Here is a 21,834-nt window from a genome sequence, read left to right on the forward strand (position 1 = left end):
CTTTATGGCGGTGTGGCCAAACTCAATCCTCTCCTCAGTAAAGACACATGAAAACACACTTGGAATTTGCAAAAAAGCACCTAAAGGACCCTCAGACTCTGAGAAACAAGATTCTCTGGTCTGATGAACCTCAGTTCCAAGCATCATATTTGAAGGAAACCAGGCAATGCTCATCACATGCAGAGTACCATCCCAAAAGTAAAGTGTGCTGGTAGCAGCCTCATGCTCTGGGGCTGTATTTTAGCGGTAGGGACTGAGGGACTCATCAGAGTAGAAGAAAAGCTCAATGCACCAAAATATTGAGATGGCCTTAATGAAAACCTAGTCCAGAGCATTCAGAACCTCAGACTGGGCAGAAGGTTCACCTTCCAACAGGACAATGATCAACAGGACAATGACCCTAAGCATACAGCAAGAGTGGCTTATAGACAACTCTGTGAATGGCCTTGAGTGGCCCAGCCACAGCCTGAGCTTGAACCCAATCAAATATTTCTGGAGAAACCTGAAAATGTGCATCTGGCCCCATCCAACATGACAGAGCTTGAGAGGTGAAGAGGTGAGGAGAAGAATGGCAGATAATTGCCAAATGATGATGAGAAAAGCTTGTCGCATAAACCAAAAAATACTTTTTTGCTTCAGCTAAATATTTAGTTTAGGTATGAATACTTATGCAATGTACTTATTTCAGTTTATTTTTATTTTTAATACATTTACGAAGTTGTGACAATTCTGTTTTTGCTTTGTCAGTATGGTGTATGGAGTGTAGTAATTAAAAAAAAAAAAGTAATTTAAAGCAGTTTAACATAAGGCAGCAACATAACAAAACGTGAACAAAATTAAGGGGTATGAATACGTTCACAAGGCACTGTAGTTGTCTGCTATACTGCTGTAAAGAAGGTGTCAGAAGTTCATCTTACTTTTTGGCTATATAAATATCAACAAATGCACCAAAATTTATATTTTGCTCAGTTTAGGCCTCTGAATAAATTTGTTGTTTTTTCCTTCCTGGAGCTTGAACTCCTTATTCCTCAATATCATATGAGCCATGAAAGCCTATATTTTGTCTAAAGCCTTATTTTGTCTAAAGATTCAGTAAACTGTTCTATTATTTAATGTATTATTTCATATGCTGGGCTATACAGGGTTAAGCAAACAAAACTTTTTTTTTTTTTTTATTTTCAGTTTTGCAAGTTAGGCCTACTTTATTTTTGCTTCTGTAACAAAAATAGTTCCAAACAAAGAACCTTTATATATATATATATCACTAATATATATATTACAGCAACACAACATTTTTCATTCCTGAACAACTCAGTGTTCTGAATTAGTTTCTGAATGAATCAGCATTTTGTACAAATGAGTTGAATGAATGATTCAGTGGCTCCTTTAATGCCTCAGTTAATTGTATTATTGCTAGTTTAATCAGCATTATTTAGCAAATCAGGTAAATGAACGATTCAATGGCTTGCTCCTAAAGAAAGTAATTTGTTTCCTTTCTGAATGAAATAATGTTTTAAATGAATTGGTTGAATGAATGATTCATTGACTGCCATTGATAACATAACTAGATATCTTTAACTTTTAAAATCTCACTTCTGTGGTTCATACTGCAGCATTTAGTAAGACAAATTTGCAGTCTCTTAATGAGAAAAAATAGTGGTGATGTCTGGCTACCTGTCATCCATATGCTCAACCCATCCAATTTGCGGCCAACCATGTGGCGTTTCCTGACATTCCCTGGGATGTCAGGAGCAGACGGGCTGCAGATGCTAGCTTTAAGGAATCAAGACAGTGACAGCTTGATTACACTTTTCACAAATCTACTCCCTGAAGATCTAAGTATACTAAAGAGTGAGTGAGACTGATAATTAGAAGAAAATGTGTAATATGCGTAAGAAATCGATTGACTTGATCAATATTCCAGCATCATAAAAGTTCCTGCACTAATGAAAGCTCATATACACTCATGGAAATCTCAGACCAGGAGGCAGTTGTGGTGTCGAAAATTTGCATTCTGCTTAATTTCAAACTTGAGAACATGTAAAACAATTTTACATATTCTCTGTGTGTCTTACAGATTCTTATCCATCAAACGCTCTGTCAGAATGCTCTCATCTCATCAGGGAAAATTATAGCTTTGAATTTTGAATTTAATTTAATTTCTATTTTATTTTCAGTTTGGTGTTTAGTTTTTGTTAGTTCTTATTTAAACATGCACAGTTTTAGGTTTAACGCTAATGTGTTATGAAATTTTGTACCATTTTAGTTTAGTTTTTTTCCTCCCAATTACTGTATACTACTTGTTATTTTTATTTTAATTAATAACAATGCTTTAATTGAGTTTTTCTTAATGAAACCCACATTATTTGTGCCACAGACATAAATTGTGGGGCATTTTGAGGAGAGGTGTCATTTTACTTTTCCAAGGAATTGAACGTATGATTTTCACGTAGTAAAAAGTAACATTTTCCAAATACATAAATAAAAACCATATATTTACACTGACAGAGGTAGCAGAATATCATAGAGACTGGGGTGAGCTCTTTTGACCCAAAAGACCTTAGAAACCACAAAGAAAGAAATAAAAAAAAACAAGATAGAGAGAGAGATATTGCTTGCCTTGTTATTGTGAAATTCTTGAATTGCTGCTTTTGGTGTGACAGGTAATTAGGTGCTTGTTAAGACCCACTGTAAATACCAATAGTACATTTGACAGTTTAAGCCTGACTGAATTGAAATAGCAAGTTAATTATTTATCCCCCCAACAGAACAGTGTTGGCTGACGAATTGAGGCTTTTAAATAACGCATTAAAATCACTGGCAGTCAGATACATGCTGCGGTTGGAGTATACGAGTCATTCGCTGAGATGGAGAAAGAGATAGAGAAATTTGTTCATTCTTAAGGAATTCACGAGCATAGTTACTGCAGTGCCCACACAGGGACATGAAATGCATAAATAATGCAGAAAAAAAACAGACAAGGAGGAAGAGAGAGAGTTGATTGTATGAAATTTTATTTCATAATTTTACAGAAATTCCTTTCCTCTCCCACTCATTTTGCTCTAACTGTTTTTCCTTTCCTCCCTATTCATTGTTTTTATTTATCTTGCTTATGTTTCTGTTTTCTTCATGTCAGGCATCTGTCGGAGTGTTTCATGCATATATGTACACATATGCACACATGTACGGTTTCTTTCCACATGCTATAAAGGGACACTTTGGGCAGTAGAGAGAGATCTTTTCTGGAAAGCTGAAGTGAGTGGGACTCATCTAGCAGCTGTCTTCTAAAGCATCTCACTTGGGATTCCCTGTTCCTGTGCCATTTTTTCCCGCCACTTAGAACCGTCATTTCCTTTAAAGAAGTATTTCCCTCCAAAATGAAATTTCTGTCGTTTTTCTTTATAGTGTGGGATACAAAATAATATATTTTGAAGATTTTCTGAGAAGTCAAAGCATATTTTGACCAGGGGCTGTCTAGCACAGAAAGTACCATTGTTTTTTAAGCCATGCAGTATCATTGTGTAAGGAAAATGTGCACATTTTCAAACTTGGCTTGCTGAAATGCATTGCTCCAAGTTTGATGTCCATGACACCACACGGCATGGTTTTTTAATGTCATGTAACCAAAGGGTTTTGTGCCATTCATTATTTAATTGAGAATGACATTTAAATTCCTGAATTTGAATTGAGGTAGAAAACAGGATGTAGAATTGTAACTGAAATTTGAATGTAAGGAAGTAAAAAAAAAAAAAAAAAAAAAAAAAATGAAAAAGGAAAACAGGTCAATTTAGCTCAAAGGGAATCATTTAAGATTTTAAAGGGAATTTGGACAGAATCACTGTTTTACGGCTGATCAATGAGACGGAAATCTTAAATTGTCTGATTCGGTCTTATACCCTACAACAAGTTAAAATTATTTTTTTAGCTATGCATCCAATAATGTTTGTAATGCCACAAATTCACTACCATTTCAAAGGTTTGTAGTCAGCAGTGTTGGGGGTAATATATTACAAGTAACGCAAGTTACGTAATCAGATTACTTTTTTCAGTAATGCAATATTGTAATGCATTACTCTTAAAAGTAACTTTCCCCAACACTGGTAGTCAGTACGATTATTTATTTTATTTTATTTTACTTTTTTATTTTTGTATTTATTTATTTTTTTTATTTTTTTTTATTTATGTATTTTGCACACCAAATCAGCATGTTAGAATGATTTCTGAAGGATCATGTGACTCTGAAGACTGGAATAAAGGCTGTTGAAAATTCAGTTTTGACATCAAAGTGATAATTTCTATTTTAAAATCTGTATTAAAATAGAAAACGGTTATTTAAATTAAAATAATATTTAATAATATTACTGTTTTGACTGTATTTTAATTGAATAAATTCAGCCTTGCTGAGCATATAATTTATGTTTCAAAAACATAAAAAATTGATAATTTACAGACCCGAAACTTTAGGAAGTTTGAATTTTAGTGTAGAAATTTGTGTTTGTTTATATATATTTAATTTTATTTAATCTTTGATATATTTCATTTTGAGGACAAGGATGGAAGAACTCAATTCTGAATTTTGTAAAACCCTAATAAACCATTTTCCTGCTTTTTATTCAGCACCCCCCGATTCTGCTCATTCTTTGTGAGTTTTTGCCTTTAGAAATAACACTGGGATTTTACGGTAAGAGGGAATAAAAGTCCATTATACATTCCGCATTCATGATATGCTCATGAATGCTTTCTCATGTCACACTATGAGCTGATAAGTTTGTATCCGTCCATGAATTTTTAAGCTGCAAATTTTGTTCAGGGAAGTATGGCTGTGAAATGAGAGCAGGCTTGTAAAGGTGAGACTTGCTTGACAGCAGTGTGAACTCACTGGTAGCTGCGTGGAGTCGACTGAAACAGGCAGGAGGTTGCTTCAGACTCTTAGAGGTTCTCGTGTTAAGACTCATCTCTCCTTTATTGGCATTCTCTCCTGTGGAGCGATAAGAATGAGGCAAAGCTATACAGAAGCTCTTAGGGCATGAGAGCCAGAAAGAGAGAGAGAGTCTGATGAACGAGATGTAATTTTGGTTGAGGTCGGTATTTGGGGCCTTTCTCATAAAAAGTGCATGTCCTTGCCTGGCAGCTATTTATGGAGGTGCTGTTCTAAAGTGTCTGCTCCAAAGCACAGCCCCAACCCCCTAAATCTGAAACATATATCATCTGTTTGACAGTACATCAAAGCTGAAGGGATGTCGACTGGTTTACAATGCAATATGTTGTTGCACAGATATCACTGCAGAAATTTACATTTCTACACAGAGTGCGCAAGACTTGGTTTAGCAAATAAACGGAATGGTCTGATGCTAAAAATATGCAGTAATTCCTGTTAATTATGGCCCATTGAAAAATGATTACATAAACATGCATTCAGTTCATTAATGTGAAGATTTCATAATATTTCACGCCCCACTTTTCTCCTGTTCCCGAATTTCTTTTACGTCTTCTTCCTCCTTGTGAAAGAAAAAGTAATCTTTGAGTGGTAGTTGTTTCGTAAGTCATAGTTTTGTTTGCTGTGCTTTTGTATCCTTCATCAAACTTTGTACTGAATTATTGATTGTTTGCATGCAATGTTCTTTTTTTTAAGGTTCGTTTTAAAGCAGTAATTCACCCAGAAATAAAAATGTACTCACCCTCAGGCCATCCAAGATGTAGATGAGTTTGTTTCTTCATCTGTACAGATTTGGAGAAATTTAGCATTACTTGCTCCCTTGCAGTGAATGGGTGCCGTCAGAATGAAAGTCCAAACAGCTGATAAAAACATCACAATAATCCACAAACAACCCAAATGGGAACTTTTGCATTAATACAGACCATTTTTCTTCCCTATGTTGCTTCCAGTTTCAAATTACTGATTTAAACTCTACAGAATTCGCAATGGACAAAAATGGTACTTTGTATTTGACTTGTTGAGAAAAGGTGTACTTTTATTTTTCTAAGAGAATCAGATTTACGGTTTTCACCTGGCAGACGATAGAAAAATCTCTTAGAATATCAAATACAGACTCTTTTGATTTTGGGCCAGTATGCAGCTACTTAGCAACCATCTGAACAAATCCATCATTAAGATGTTTTTAACTTCAAACGAGTCCTCTATTCATGATATTGCTTCCTCCAGTGAAAAAGTCAAACTGAATCAGTAAAGAAAAGATATGCACAGATAAAGCAACATTTATGCATCAGCATGCAGTTTATTAGCTATCACTCAGAAAACCCTAGAAACCTCCTAGCTACACTGTAGGAACAAAAAACAGTCCTCATGAACACCAACTGCATAGCAACCACCCTGCCAGCCAGCCAGCCAGAGTATTTTCCCTGAATCTCTTTGTGTTGACTTCAAGGCTATGATAGCATTTCCCTGTTGTTTAAATCCGTAATTAATTTTCTGGCCTTAGTTCTGCTGGAGATGTCCTGCTGGTTGGACAAAACACCTCTGGTGATATATTCAGCTGATCTCAGCCACCTTCCTGTGTTGTAGCTACTCTTTCTGTACCAAGGATTGATGCTGCCAGAGAGAAAGCTTCCTGGAAAACTCCCACCGGTGTCTTTGGCCTTCCTAATGAAGCTGCTGTTGCATGAGAGTCTCTGCATGTGAACTATGAGCTGTGAGCTTCCTTTACTTGTGGTTTCAGAGTATGAGTTTCATGATGATTCACCACGCTTGAATGACTCACAGCTTTATGCAGAGATACAGGTGTAGAACCTTCATAATTGGTGTCTTATCTTGTTTCATTTCCTGGTCTAAAGTGTGCTTATGATTATTGCAATGCAGTTGCAAGCATAATATTTATACTGCTTTTTATTTTTTTATCCGAACAGGAAGAGACATTCTAGAGGACCTTGAACTGACCTGAATTCTTAACAATTTTCAACGCTAATGCAAAGCACAGAATGATAATCCTATAGAAGTTGACTTGTTCTCTCAGAAAATGCTCAGAGCTCCAAGTTAATTCTTGATTGCCGGCATTCTGTAATCATATCAAGGAACATTTAGCCTCAGGAATAGCTAGTGATTAATTCATGCTGGCAAGTATAGCTTTATTCGGTCCATTGGAGTTCTTGGCTTTGTGACTGATAATGAAGCAGTATCCTGCACTAATGCTAACAGACTGACAACAAATAAATAAGCAAAGCGGTTCCTCAGTAATGAAATCTTTAAAGTATAAAAGTCTAATGTAGATAATTTTAAACCAACAGTATAAAGAAAAAATTAGTTGGGTAATTGAGCATTTCACAAGTAGGGATGGGCATAGAAAGATGAAAGTCAATTGACTGTGTTCACCATTCTTAGCGAGAGTTATAAGGACCCTCTCTGGCTGTTAGAAACATACCATTACCTCTGTCTGCATGACTGAGGCTGTTTATTGGTGCCATAATGAGCAGCAGTTTATCTCTTTAAATGCTTCATCAACACTCGACATCTGTCTAGTAAAATAACACCAGTCAGTTATTATAAAGACCTCGTTAAAATGGTTTGATGAACTTACGTATACAGTGGTGGCCAAAATTTTAAGTCAGTTATTTCTATCTTTTGTTGTAGTGTGTCAGTAGGAAATATCAATTTACGTTTCCAAACATTCATTTTGCCATTAATTGTAATAGTAATCCAGTGAGATTTTTGTTTGCACAAGGAGTCTGACAAGAGCCAGTGCTCCACATAGAGATCTGATCATTATCCAGTCTGTCTGGAATGACGTGAAGAAACAGAACAAACTGAGACAGACTAAATCCAGAAGAACTGTGGCAACGTCTCCAAGATGCTTCAAGAAACCTACCTCCAAAGATACCTGAAAAACTATGCGTAAGTGCACCTAGGGCAAAAATCTATTTATGACAGCATCCTCATAAAATTATATTTTATTTATTTTGACAGCATCCTCATTTTACAGCATTTTTACACAAGTGCCTAAAACTTTTAACAGTACATTACCTTTGCAGGTAGGTTTCTTGATACATCTTGGAGATGTTGCCACAGTTCTTCTGGATTTAGTCTGTCTCAGTTTGTTCTGTTTCTTCATGTCATTCCAGACAGACTGAATGATGATGAGATCAGATCTCTGTGTGGAGCACTGGCTGTTCTCACACTACTTGTGCAAAGATACATTTTATTGGATTATTACAATAAATGTCAAAATGAATGTTTGGAAATGTAAACTGGTATTTCACATTTAGACTATTGCAATAAACAATTTGTGATTCATGTACTGAATGATTGTTAAGACAGTGAGAGTGAGCCTTGGCTGGTGGCTAGTGACTTTGATGCCACCTAAAGGGCACATGAAAGTAAAGGCCCCTGTCAGAAAGACAGTGAGCCTGAGCAAGAGTGTCCTCTGTCAGGCTGGGGTGAAGGATCAGCGTTAGATTAGAGAGATCCTCTCCTCTCTAACCAGGTCACACTTCCACCTGACCAAACACATTCACAGCTGTTGCCTGGTAACATAACTCTTCAACATCCAGAATGTGGAATCCACCTCCTCTGATGTAGAGGCAGACAAAGCTGCTCAAGAGAAGTCACTGCAGCGTTAGTCCATCATTCATAACATTCTCCGTGTCAGTAATATTCTCATCTCCAGCGCCGACGCTGTCATTCTTCATCATCATTAACACTGATGACAGCAGCATTATCATAAATATTATTTTGGTCATCATTATCACTGCATTTATCATAATCCTCATATAACATTCCTCACACACATCCCTGCGTGCATAAAATGGTGTATTTTTCAGCATGTTATGAGGTTTTATTTATTAGGCCTGACTGCACTTTTGGGCTGTGTTGAATGTGCGTGTCTTTGTGATGTGTAGTGAGGATGTGTCTATCTATCTATCTATCTATCTATCTAATCAAAATTATGTAGTGAGGTTGGGATTTGAACCTGAGTCCCTTTTCACAATAAACATTCATCTCATCTTATGTGAAGATAAAAAGTGTGTAAAGTCTTAAGTGAAGTTAAGTGTTTTTTTTTGTCTTATATTATTTATAGCAGGGATTTCAAACAAATATGATGATCCACTAAATACTAAAGGCAGCCGTATATAGTATATGTAGGCCTATAGTTTCTAATTTATGTATATGTTTAAAGACATATTTGTGCTGTGTAAAGACATTTTATTCTAAATTAAATAGTTGGCTTTTATACTGTTAATGTACTGTACCAAAGCTATCTGAAAAATACTGACTTTGTAATAGCTGTGTCTTTTGTTTACCCTCAAAGTATAAACCAAATAGATTTTTATAGCCCTTTTCACAACAAAAAGCAGTTTAACAGATAACTTTGACAGTCCAAAGAAGTACATTGTTCATGTCCATCTTTATCTTTACTGCGTTACATTCTGCAAAAGTGTGTTTCAGTTTTTTCCCTTTACTCTGTTTATACATATTTCATAGTAACACTTTCTGTGCTTGGGAACAAATTGCTCAGTGGAGCCAGTGCTGTGTGTGATATGAAATATGGAATGGAATGTGTGATAGCACAAGCACAATGTGTGACATCCATGAGTTAAAAGAGCATCAGTGAGTGAGAAATGAGTGGGAGAATAGATGAACAGTCTATGTATTAATGAGTAGTCGGATTATTTCATTCTTAAGATGTAAACAGACCGGTACTGGATATCAATGGAAAAATGTCTATTTTCTCTTCTTGCTCTACCTCTTATTTTTGCTGCTTTGCCCTCGTTGTGAGTCTCTCTCTGCTGTGATGTTTCAGTCTCTTACATTATAGAGGAAGCCAAAATCACAGATTTCAGTAAAGAGACTGTGAGACACAGCACTGCTGCATTTGCAGGCAGTCCAGAATGTGGCCGCTAGACTACTGACAAGTACACGCAAGCATGAGCATATTACACCAATTTTATCGTCGCTTGAGTGGTTGCCGGTACGTTTCAGAATTGAATACAAACTTGTATTATTTGTTTTAAATCATTAAATGGCCTGGCTCCACCATACCTTGCTGGCTTATTAAAACGGCACACATCTGCTAGATCTCTTAGGTCCTCTGATCAACTGCTCTTGACTATTCCCAGATCCAGACTGAAACTTAGGGTGATCGGGTTTTCTCAGTCGCTGCACCTAAACTGTGGGACATATTACCTTTGCATATCAGAATGGCTCCATCAATATCTACTTTTAAAGCTCAATTAAAATCTAATTTACTATCCCAGGCTTTTAATCTCGATTAGGTCTGGAGGCATGTTTTATTCTGAACTTGGATTAATTGTGTATGTATGTTATTTTTGTATTATTTGTTTTATGTATTATTAGTATTATATTGAAGTTTGTTGTACAGCACTTTGGGCAACTGCTGTATTAAATTGTGCTTTATAAATAACGAAAGAAGAAGTCGTCATTGGACCAAGGAAATGCAATATTCTGCGTATTCTCCAGCTCAGCTTGGATCTAGTGTGAGCAGAAGTTCCCAGAGCCTTACAAACAAGGTTACTACAGTGTAATCTCTCTCTCTCTCCCTTTATCTCTCTATCAGTCTCTATTCTCCATTTTCCTCTCTTTTTTGCCTCTGGATCGTTTCTCCTCTAAAATCAATATGAAGTCAATATGAAGGCAGCGCAGAGGGTGTATTGATAGAGTGTCTTACAGCAGGCCAGTGTTAGGCAGCTGTGTAAATGAATAATACATGAGCGCACTGTCAGACTGCAAACATGTCTTTATGGGAAAGTTTTACATGCACATCATGCTCATAATTTTACATGCTCATATTTATAATTATGTTTTTGAGTGATTGAGAAACTTCGTTGAAGAGAAAAACTGTAAAATGATCAACTACAACAATTTTGTGTAAAAATGAATGAATGAATAAATAAATAAATAAAACATGTTTACAGTACTAGTCAAAAAATTTGAATAATTATGATTTTATGTTTTTGAAAGAAGATTTTTATGCTTACCAAGGCTGGGTTTATTTGATAAAAAATACAGTAAAAAATGGTAATATTGCAAGATTTTGACAATTTAAAATAACCGTTTTCTATTATAATATTTTTTAAATGTAATTTATTTCTATGATGGCTTTGCTGAATTTTCAGCAGCCATTGACATGAAAATGTATTTCATAACAGGAATAATTGGATGCTGTATGTTAAATAAGAAACATACAGCATGTCCACTTCTTTCGACAAAAGCAAATCCCGCTGTTCAAGAGCCATCCTTTCCTGAAGAATAATTAATCCACTTAACAACTGACTCTTTCGTCTGCAAATCCATGTGGCTGGTGATTTTCTTAATTAAATCCTAGGCTGTGTCTTGAAGGCATATACTCTCAGCATCATGACATTATGAAAAAGGGCATTAGCTCCATATCTAATGTGTTTAAGTCACACAAAGCCATTTGGTATAATAGAAAAGCGACCCACGGCTAATCAGCGCTAATCAATTGTATTGAAATGCTCCTCAAAATATGAATGAAATTCCTGTTGAGAACATTATGCTGCTACTGTAACTGTGACCAATTTGAATTATTTTGAAACCTTTGAAGATCTTTCAGTATCTGGGCACTGACATCTGTTTTTTAATATTTCATCTCATTCGTTCATTAACATTTCTTGCTAACACCAGCAATACTGTTACTTTTGATCATACTTAAGGTTACTCTTGGTATAAAACTGTGTGTAATTTGTCCCACATAATTTGTGCTGTGGACATGAGTGATTCACAATGGTGCTACTGTTTTCAAAAAACATTGGGTATGTTGGATCCTTTAATATATTTATGGAACTGTATGCTAAAACACTTGATTGGTGAAAATTATCTCTCATCCAATTATGATTGGCTGCTTCCTGCTGTAGTGCAAGAGAAATTTCATCAGACAGGAGCAACATTTGCATTAAAAATGAACTGTAATCAATAAATATCCATGAGCACCTGCATGCACTTTAGACTGATAGCAGTGAATTTGAAGCTACTGTAGTACAAAGCCGCCTAATGAATACAAGACTGCTATTAAATCTAATTTAAGAGCAAATTAGAAATTGACTATAATTAAGAGGTGATTAGAGCATAGACTATAATTGAGATAATTACTGATAGTCTCCAGTTATATTTCTGAAACACCCATTAAGTCTTATACACATTATATTGCTATGTTTTATCCATTTAAATTCAATATTAAATAAATATATTGTTGATTCCACCTTGCTTGTTTCTTTCTCAGATCCCGCAGTGGCATCAAAGTAAGGGTGTGTGAATAGAGAGAATAGAGAGGATATACAGTAAATGAAAAGTAAAGCAGAAAGCAAATCTGGCAGCTGCCTTCTGATATGTTTAAACACAGACAATTTGGACTTGTCACAGAAGGAGGGTTTTTGTTTAAACTAATGTTATGACATTGAACCATCAGAAAGGCTGAGGTAGGGAAACTCTGGGGAAACAAAGTAACAATATTAACCTCTGCTTCTCAAAGGCACCTTCTTATTTTCAACCCGACTTGTTTCTATAGCAACAGATATGAAAAATGTATGCTGAACTTTTCATACTGCGTCTCTCTGAGAACTGTAAAAATGCCGCTGGAAATTCCTATATATGAGATAACTGAATCTGTGCTTAACAGAGATAGAGAGTTTTATGATAGAGGCTATATCTAAAATATCTGTAGCATTTCATAATTCTGGTGTCACCTATTATTATTGAAATGCATCTGATCTAATGTTAATTCAATGTATTAATTTTTATTACACAGAATACTTAATTATGATTGGCCAGTCACAGCATTCAACAATCTGATATTTTCTAAAATAATCAACTTCATGCAGTATGTGGCAGTCCAATCTCTTGTAAAATTACCTCAGAGGATATTTCAAAGGGATATTTTATCTATAAATGAAAATCCTGTTACTCTCATGTTATTCCAAACATATGTATTTTAATTTTTGTATGAACTATCCCTTTAACTATCAATATTATTATAATTTTTTGCAGTGCTTGTCTTATTGCTAGGCCAATTGTACATTACACAATCTTAGCTTTCAATTTACAGATAATACTCTAAAATTGAATTTATTTGTTGGGCATTTGTTTAAATTTAAGTGCAACAGGTCACCCTGTTGTTGTATATTCAGTAATATTAGTGATATGACTGCACTGACACCATTGGATGAGAACAAAGCTAGAACTGAATTAAGCTGGATGGTGACTATTGTCTTCTGTAGAGCTGCTTTATAGCTGAATTGAACTTGTTTAAACTAAATACTGACACTATTGTCTTTTTAAAGCTGCTTTACCTCAGAATTTGAATTGTCTCCTAAATAGTATTTCCAAAATTGATGTTTATTACTGTCAAGCTGCTTACAATAAAATTTGTATTGTATGAAGAGCTAAAGAAATAAAGGTAACTTGAATTATTTTGCAATAATGACGAGCACAAGCTTTTTAGTAGATAGTAGCAATTTTTGCCCCAGCTGTGACACATAGTCAAAAGTGACATTAATATTGACGCCATGCATTAGTAACCACAGAATAGCATGAAAACTGCTCTTGTATGCATTCTTGAGGTACAGCACTTACATAAGTAGGGCAGTGTGCAATAGAAGTTCTACTACCCTCATAACAGACATGTAGTATTTCTAAATGGCTGTTTAAGTGAAAGTACATGAGGTAAGGCAGGTACATTAATAATTTGTTACCTTTTGTCTGAAGGAGAAAGCCTTAGTCTGGAGGATGTGAAGAGCAGGTTGTGGCCTTGGTGTTTAATATCTCCTGGCTTTATTCCATTTTTGCTTACAAACATTGGCCGGTAATCTCTTTATTTGCCTGATCTTTATTCCACCATGCACTTTGCACACAGCTATAGTGACAGTTATTAGGAGATTTGTTAGGATTACTTTCTCTAAGACGTTTTTCTTTACTTTTATTCTTTAAATGATTTGCGTATGAGTGAAAAGGAATACATTTATGGTTTGCTATCTTTGAAAGGGTCTTTAGTTTTACTGATAGGGCTGTGGGGGTACATAAGACAACAAAACAAACTACTGCATTAAAATAACAACTTTTTAATTGGGATAGCACACAGAAGAAATCTCTTCGTATTTCTCTTTTTTATGAAACCTTTTCTTTTGTGTATGGGCATATTCACTGTGTTCTGGATTTGGAAGTTTAGGTGATGTTGAATATGTTAAGCTGTAAGTCAGAAGTCAATTACATGTTATGCAGTGTTGATATACAGAACAAAGAAATCTTAACGAGCTTTCTTTTCTGCTGCTGGTGTCTTCATGCTGACTTTCCCTTAGGCTTCTGAGTACCTGCCTGAGGCACAGACCAGTCAGACTCCATTGCATATCATATGATCAAAACTGAAACACTCTCACATACAGCTAGCTGGCAGAAGTGTCTCAGGTTTACTGAGTGAAGTGACTCACTGTGCAATGTACTTCAGCACCTACTGAATTAACTCTCTCATAGTTTTCTCATACAGTTTTAGTACATGTATATTTACAGTCATAGTTTCACAAACTGCCGCTGACAATGCAGCACCCACGTCAGATATAGAGAAGTTTACTGGGGTCATTTCCTTGGGACTGCTCTTATTTCACTGTGAAAATGGAAATGCGAAGTGTTGCCATTAGGGTTCTCAGAGATCAGACAAGTGAGAAGGGTGAGACTAATCGCTGCAGTATGCTAAGCGTCTGGTGATAACTGCCCTAATTTGTGTTATCAGAGGAATTACATTCCCGTGCTTAGACCTATGTGCCAGACCTACTACAGAACTACAGATATTTATTTTTTTTATTTATTTAATTTTTCACCTGTGAAACAGCCACTTTTCGGCTTTTTTTCTGTAAATGATACCAGATAATTGTACATCAGTTATTCTGTTCCATGCACTATGGCATAATACATGAACTACGACAACACCGAAAGATAAAAATGCTTCATAGGGTTAGGGACTTGCATATTTGTTTGTGTGTTTAATTTTATATTGTTAAATCTTAGTGTAGGTGTTTTTTTATATCTGAATAACAATAATCTGAATAAGAGTTTTTCCTGCAATTTTTAGTCATTAGAACAATAAAGTATTACATTATAAATGTGTTTATACATGTGTTGGTGTGTGCGTGCGTGCGTGCGTGTATGTGTGTGTGTGGGGGGTTCAAAAGTTTAGGGTCAGTGCAATTATTTAAAATGTTTCAGAAATTCTCAACAAGGCTGCATTTTTTTCATCCAAAATATAGTAAAACAGAAATATTGTGATATATTATTATTATTAATTAATTTAATTAATTTTGAAATGTAATTTATTCCTTTGATGGCAAAGCTGAATTGTCCGCAGTCATTACTCTCATCTTCAGTGGCACATGATCCTTCATCATTTCACTCTAATATCCTGATTAGGGGCTCAAGAAATATTTCTTATTATCAATGTTGAGAACAGTTGCACTGCTTAAAAGTTTTGTAATTTTAATGCATCCTTGCTGAAAAGGAAGTATAAGAATGAATATACATTTATTTGGGTACTGGGCTGAAAATGAAGAGGGTTTAGGGTCTAAAGTCAGGCAGGGCTGGCTGCTAAAGTACAGTACATATAAATTTGATCATACAGTTAATGAGAATTGAACTGACAGCCATCACCGTGAATCACAGTGAAATAGTGTGACCATTTACACACTTCAGTAGTTTTTCATCACAGTTTTTCATTTGTCCTTTTGCAGGTGGCCAATCTCCTGCGTCTTTTCCAGATTCCTCAGATCAGTTATGCCTCCACCAGTGCGAAACTGAGTGACAAATCCCGTTATGATTACTTTGCCCGGACTGTACCCCCTGACTTCTACCAAGCTAAAGCTATAGCTGAGATCCTGCGCTATTTTAACTGGACTTACGTCTCCACAGTTGCCTCAGAGGGCGATTACGGTGAGACGGGTATCGACGCCTTTCAGCAAGAAGCCCGGGCCTTGCAAATCTGCATCGCTACGTCCGCCAAGGTCAGTCGCTCCATGGACCGCTACAGTTACGACGGAGTAATCAGATCTCTGTTGCAGAAATCCAATGCTAAAGTAGTAATCCTCTTCACCAGAAGTGAAGACGCAAGAGAGCTCCTGGTTGCAGCAAAGCGCATGAACGTGTCCTTCATCTGGGTGGCCAGTGATGGTTGGGGGGCGCAGGAGAGTGTGGTGAGAGGGAGTGAAAATGTAGCGGATGGAGCTTTTACCATTGAGCTCGCATCTTATCTGATCCCTGAATTTGCAACATACTTCACAAACCTCAATCCTTACAACAACACACGTAACCCCTGGTTCAGAGAGTTCTGGGAAAATCGCTTTCAGTGCAGCCTGCATGACATTAATTGTGGGAAGCATTCTCTCCGGGATGGCAAATTCGAGCAGGAGTCCAAGATCATGTTTGTGGTGAATGCTGTCTTTGCTATGGCCCATGCCCTTCACAACATGAGGCAAGCAGTGTGCTCAAACACCACCAAACTCTGCAGTGCCATGAAACCAGTCAATGGAAAAAAGCTGTACAAGGACTACATCCTGAAGACAAAATTTGACGGTCAGTTTTATCTTGAAAATTTTTATTTTGTATATTCTGTTAATATTTATTCACCTTTGTATCATTCCAATTCCATAGAATTTTTAATGGAAAATGGTTCATGATGTGAAATGATGAAAAGCAATACTATAACTTTGTGCAAAGAATGGACTAAAATGTTACTTAGCAAAATCTTCCATAGTGAAATAGTGAACAGATCTAGTAAACATCATAGTAAACAGTGTAAATATATGTAAATATGTACTGTATATGTAAGGATATACCTGTAAATAAAAAAGCAGGTATATAGGTTTATATTGATATTTATGGATGGCTCCCGTATGCAGTTTTCCTCAGGGGAAAACTGCTGCTGTAAAATAGATTACACTAATGCATGGATGCAACATATGACCTGCGTACAGACTAAGTGTTTTATTACAGGCATTAGCCTCATTAGCCCCATGCTAACTTCTACATGATTTAAACAAGTACAAGCACGGATGTATATTAAATGTCTGTGCTGAGTGGTCAATTGCTCGTATTAGGGAACTAATGGGAATCTGTCAGGTTCCTATAGCTATTCTTTATCTATTTCTAAATCTTTTCGCCATCTGACTGCTTTTTCATGATGTTCTTCCAAGAATGCCAAATTACATCATAGAAACCCGGCAATGTATCACCCTCCTGACCTCAATTATGTAAATGTACCATTCGCACCTGAGTCCAGTGCATCTACAAACCTAATGAGAAATGTGCAGGGCAGGACGCTGAAGAAAGTATGGTGGGCTTACATAAGAAGGTCTTTCTGGGTTGTACATTTTCTGCTTACAAAGAAAAACACTTTGCTGCTGTAAAATATCTATTCATCTGTTGCCAAGAATGTAAATAAATTATGTTTATCACTTGCACTTTATGTCCGCAGCTCCATTTCGCCCAGTTGATACAGAGAACAATGTTTACTTTGATGCTTATGGAGACAGTCTGGGCCGCTACAACATCTTCCATTATCACAAAGAGAATGACGAATATGTATATAGGAAAGTGGGATACTGGGCTCAGGATTTAACTCTGAACACAAGCCTGATTCCTTGGGAAAGCCAAGTGGTGCCCACGTCCCAGTGCAGTGACCCATGTAGGAAAAATGAAATAAAGAGCATGCAGCCAGGTGATGTTTGCTGTTGGATTTGCATCCCCTGCCAGCCCTACCAATACCTTCTGGATGAATTCACCTGTGCGGATTGTAGCTTCGGACAGTGGCCTTTGGACAATCTCACGGGGTGTTACAATTTACCAGAGGAGTACATTCATTGGGAGGACGCTTGGGCTGTTGGGCCGGTCACCATTGCTTGCCTTGGCATGCTCTGCACACTCTTTGTCATTGGCCTCTTCTTAAAGAACAATGAGACACCGGTGGTGAAAGCTAGTGGACGTGAGCTCTCCTATATTCTTCTCATAGGTGTCCTACTTTGCTATTTCATGACCTTCATCTACATCAGCAAACCTTCTGCCGTAGTGTGCACGTTACGGCGACTTGGCCTGGGAACTTCCTTCGCCGTTTGCTACTCTGCGTTGCTGACCAAGACCAATCGCATCGCTCGGATTTTCAATGGCGTTAAAGATGGAGCTCAAAGGCCGAGGCTCATCAGTCCAGCTTCACAGGTGGCCATCTGTGCTGCTCTTATTTCCTGTCAGCTCCTGGTAGTGGTGGTCTGGCTTCTGGTTGAGGCTCCTGGGGTGAGAAAGGAGGTCAGTCCTGAAAGAAGAGACGTGGTGACATTGAAGTGCAACAGCAAGGACTCTAGCATGCTGATGTCTTTAACCTACAACTGTGTCCTCATCATCCTCTGTACCTTTTACGCCTTTAAGACTCGAAAGTGCCCAGAGAACTTCAATGAAGCCAAGTTCATCGGCTTCACCATGTACACCACGTGCATAATCTGGCTGGCTTTCCAGCCAATCTTCTATGTTACTGCCAGTGACTATAGGGTAAGTAAATATGACCGGTACAATGCATGGTTGCAGCAATACCTCACCAACAACACCCAATAGCTTGTCAACTTCTATGAAAATAATAACCTATAATAAAAATCAACGCTTTATGTTAGAGTCAAAATGAAATGTCATTAGCAACCTACTTCCATAATGAGTGAACTGTATATTCAGAGGGAAAGAACTGAAGAAAAGTGATTTCATTCATTTACTGGATTGTGAAAAGTGTTGTAGAATAGAATGAATCCAGGTGGTTTGGAGGAGAAGGCTTGAAACTAAGAGGGATTTGTAATGTCAGCCCCAAAAAGGGAAAGTTCTTTTAGAGGTGGAGTCAATTATATAATAATAATAATAAATAATGATAACATTTTAAAAAAATAAATAAAATAAATTGAGCCTTAAACATGTGTGTATACATATTAATATTGCACAATAAGACCAGCATGTCAAAAACAATAATTTTGATTTAATCTAATGTGAGGACCACAATTTCATTTAACAGTTTCTCTGAAAATATTTTTAAATGTCAATTTTGCTCAGCATAGTGGAGTTTTGGCTCTGCTAGTCTCCCCCAATGTTGATAATGAATGCTTTGCCTGAGTGTTCTGTATAACAATGTGATTTCTTTGAGAAGTAAATCTTGTGCCGGGGGGATATTACCGGCTCTCCTCTGGGAATAGATATCAGAGGGGCTGTTTCAAATCACACTGCACACACAATGACAGCATGGAATATTTTTCATCATTTAGATAATGAGCTTCTCTTATAACCCTTAATCACTTTCCGACACTGACTTTATCCTTTATTTTTAGCATATATACAATTTGACTGAGAACAAGAGTCTGAGAGTTTGCCTGATTGATTTTTTTTTTTACCTGCCAATTCAGATGGCAGATAGAGAAATCTCTTTGATCACCTGTCTTTTGCACTGATGAAAGGAGAAGCTCACATTTCGTGTGGCTCATAAGCTGTTCAATGTAGAACAAAGAAAGTGGGGATATTTCATCCCAGCAAATAACTAGCCTATGAAAACATGCTATTCAATTGGTCTGAGTATCCTTCACTCAAGTGCCTCAGGAAAGGAACTATTAAATAAATACCTTTACACTTTTGAAGCACAGTTTTACAGACCTTTGATGCATGCATTACATAGAAATCAAATGAAAAAATATCTTAAGGTTTATTTTTAGTTCTAATTATTATCTAATATTATTATTAATAGTTGGTTGGTTAAAATTGTACTTTAGTGAAAATCATGAATCAAAGCATTACAGTGCAGCACAAATTTTTATATATATATACGTGCAAGACAGCTCAGTACTTGTAAAGACAGTCAGCACTGCTGGTAAGACAGCCACTGTATATTTTATTTGGATGCTCTAGTAAGCAAAAAGAAGGACAGAAACGTGATCCGGCGATGTTAATGGCTGTAGGAAGTTTTATATCATCTATCAAGACAAGAAAGAATACAGACAAAAAGAGACAAAAAGACATCGGGAAAGAAAAGGGAATATCCTTGTGTTTTGATTGGACAGGATGTCATTCTGTGTTCAGTGTTTCTGCGTTTTATAAATGTGTGTGTGAGAGTGTGAGGTGATGTGTTAGAGCATGGGAGGATGATTCCCAGCTGGGGCCTGTGCTCAGAAAGCAAGGTGTGCCTTAGAGACCGAGACCTCACCACACTCCCACACACACTCACAGGAAATGCTACAGTCTCATTCATCCCGCAGATATCATTTTACTTCTAGCATTTTTGATTCTCACCTACAAAATACAATATGCAGAAGAAAAAGCACAAACTGCTTGTAAGATTAATATCATAAATCTTCAGAATCAGACTTACAACAAAAATGTGGAACCAAAATAAAATAGTGGGGCCAATACAAAATAATTTTGGATTCAAAATCCTAGAAATAAACAGTATATTTATATATATACACACACATACTGGTAAAAAATGTATAGCCTGAATGCACTGTAAGTCGCTTTGGATAAAAGCGTCTGCTAAATGCATAAATTATTATTATTAAATTAATTAAATTTTATATATATATATATATATATATATATAATAAAAGTATTATATTAAGGATGAATGAATGAATGAAAGAATGAATTATGCATTTATATAGCGCTTTATTGTGAATTTTTGTACACCCAAAGCGCTTTACAATCATGTGGGGGGGTCTCTCCTCAATCACCACCAGTGTGTAAGTGTATATATATATATTGAATAATAAAATAGAAAAATATTAAAATAGCATATAAAATTAATTATTCCTGCTCCTGAACTAGATTTCTATATGCAATTAGGTTCTTGTCTATGTGTTTGTTTGTGTAGTTACCAGAGTCGCTCCAGATACAGTACCAGTCTTTCAATTTGATATTTTGTTAAAGAACATTCAATGTGATATTCTATATGAAAATTGCATGTTTATGAAGACAAGAGCAAGGGTTGCTGGGAAAGCATATAAGACCTTTCCAAGCAAAGCTCCCCTCTGAATGATGCATTATTTAAAAGCACTTTGGTTTATTCTGACGCATTGCTGCTTTCACAGAAACACTTTCAAATCTATCGTACTGAGAAAAAAAAAAGAATGTGCAACTCTTTGTTCATTTGGCATTGAGAGGAAAACTCTAATTCATCACAGCTGAACCATGTATTGCAATTATTTAACAAGGTCATATTAAAGTTTCTCCAATCTGTAACCCTGAGAGGGCTGTTAACCATAATGTTTTGTGATACAGTTCAGATCAAAACTAGCAGTAGCTAGCTGTTCAGGAAACCTATGTATAATGAAAATCCTCCTGTTGCCCAACTCAAAGAGCATAGCAATGGCAAGGCCATGGGTTTGAAACCCAATACACATACTGATAAAAATGTATAGCTTGAATGCACTTCGATTTGGATAAAAGCATCTGCCAAATTAAATGTACAACAATACAAGCAAACATCTCAGCCAAAGCATTGAAAATCTTAGAAACAGTGCCTGTTTATTCACCCCCTCTCTCTTCAAAATGTTATTTGGCGATGCATGTCTCTAATACCTGTATTAGTATGCATGAGATTGCTCATACACAGCACACACACCTGCTTTGCACATGGATTTATCCTCTTAAGATACATTTTCAGCCGCATAGGCTTTGGCAACACTTTGGAATTGAGTTCAATGGAAAAATAAATTAAATCCCATGTTAACATCCCTGATGAATATGAATCAGTCAGGTGGTATCACTGTGTAAATGTAAAGGTGGTGTAATCACTTTTTTGTGTGTACTCTCTCAGGTACAGACCACTACCATGTGCATCTCTGTGAGTCTGAGCGGTT

At 36.4% G+C, this 21,834-nt stretch overlaps 1 protein-coding gene across 1 annotated transcript in view; it reads left to right on the plus strand.

The window, feature by feature from the left end:
* Positions 1-21,834, plus strand: part of LOC107673619 (metabotropic glutamate receptor 2-like) — a 37,193-nt gene that overhangs the window by 13,450 nt on the left and 1,909 nt on the right. The window contains exons 3-5 of the mRNA XM_016467285.1: positions 15,700-16,537; positions 17,439-18,502; positions 21,792-21,831. Coding sequence (XP_016322771.1) covers positions 15,700-16,537; positions 17,439-18,502; positions 21,792-21,831 — 1,942 coding nt within the window. The remainder of the gene's footprint in view (positions 1-15,699; positions 16,538-17,438; positions 18,503-21,791; positions 21,832-21,834) is intronic.

The sequence above is a fragment of the Sinocyclocheilus anshuiensis genome, unplaced genomic scaffold (assembly GCF_001515605.1).
Source record: "Sinocyclocheilus anshuiensis isolate Anshui unplaced genomic scaffold, SAMN03320099.WGS_v1.1 scaffold44, whole genome shotgun sequence".
Taxonomy (NCBI): Eukaryota; Metazoa; Chordata; class Actinopteri; order Cypriniformes; family Cyprinidae; genus Sinocyclocheilus; species Sinocyclocheilus anshuiensis.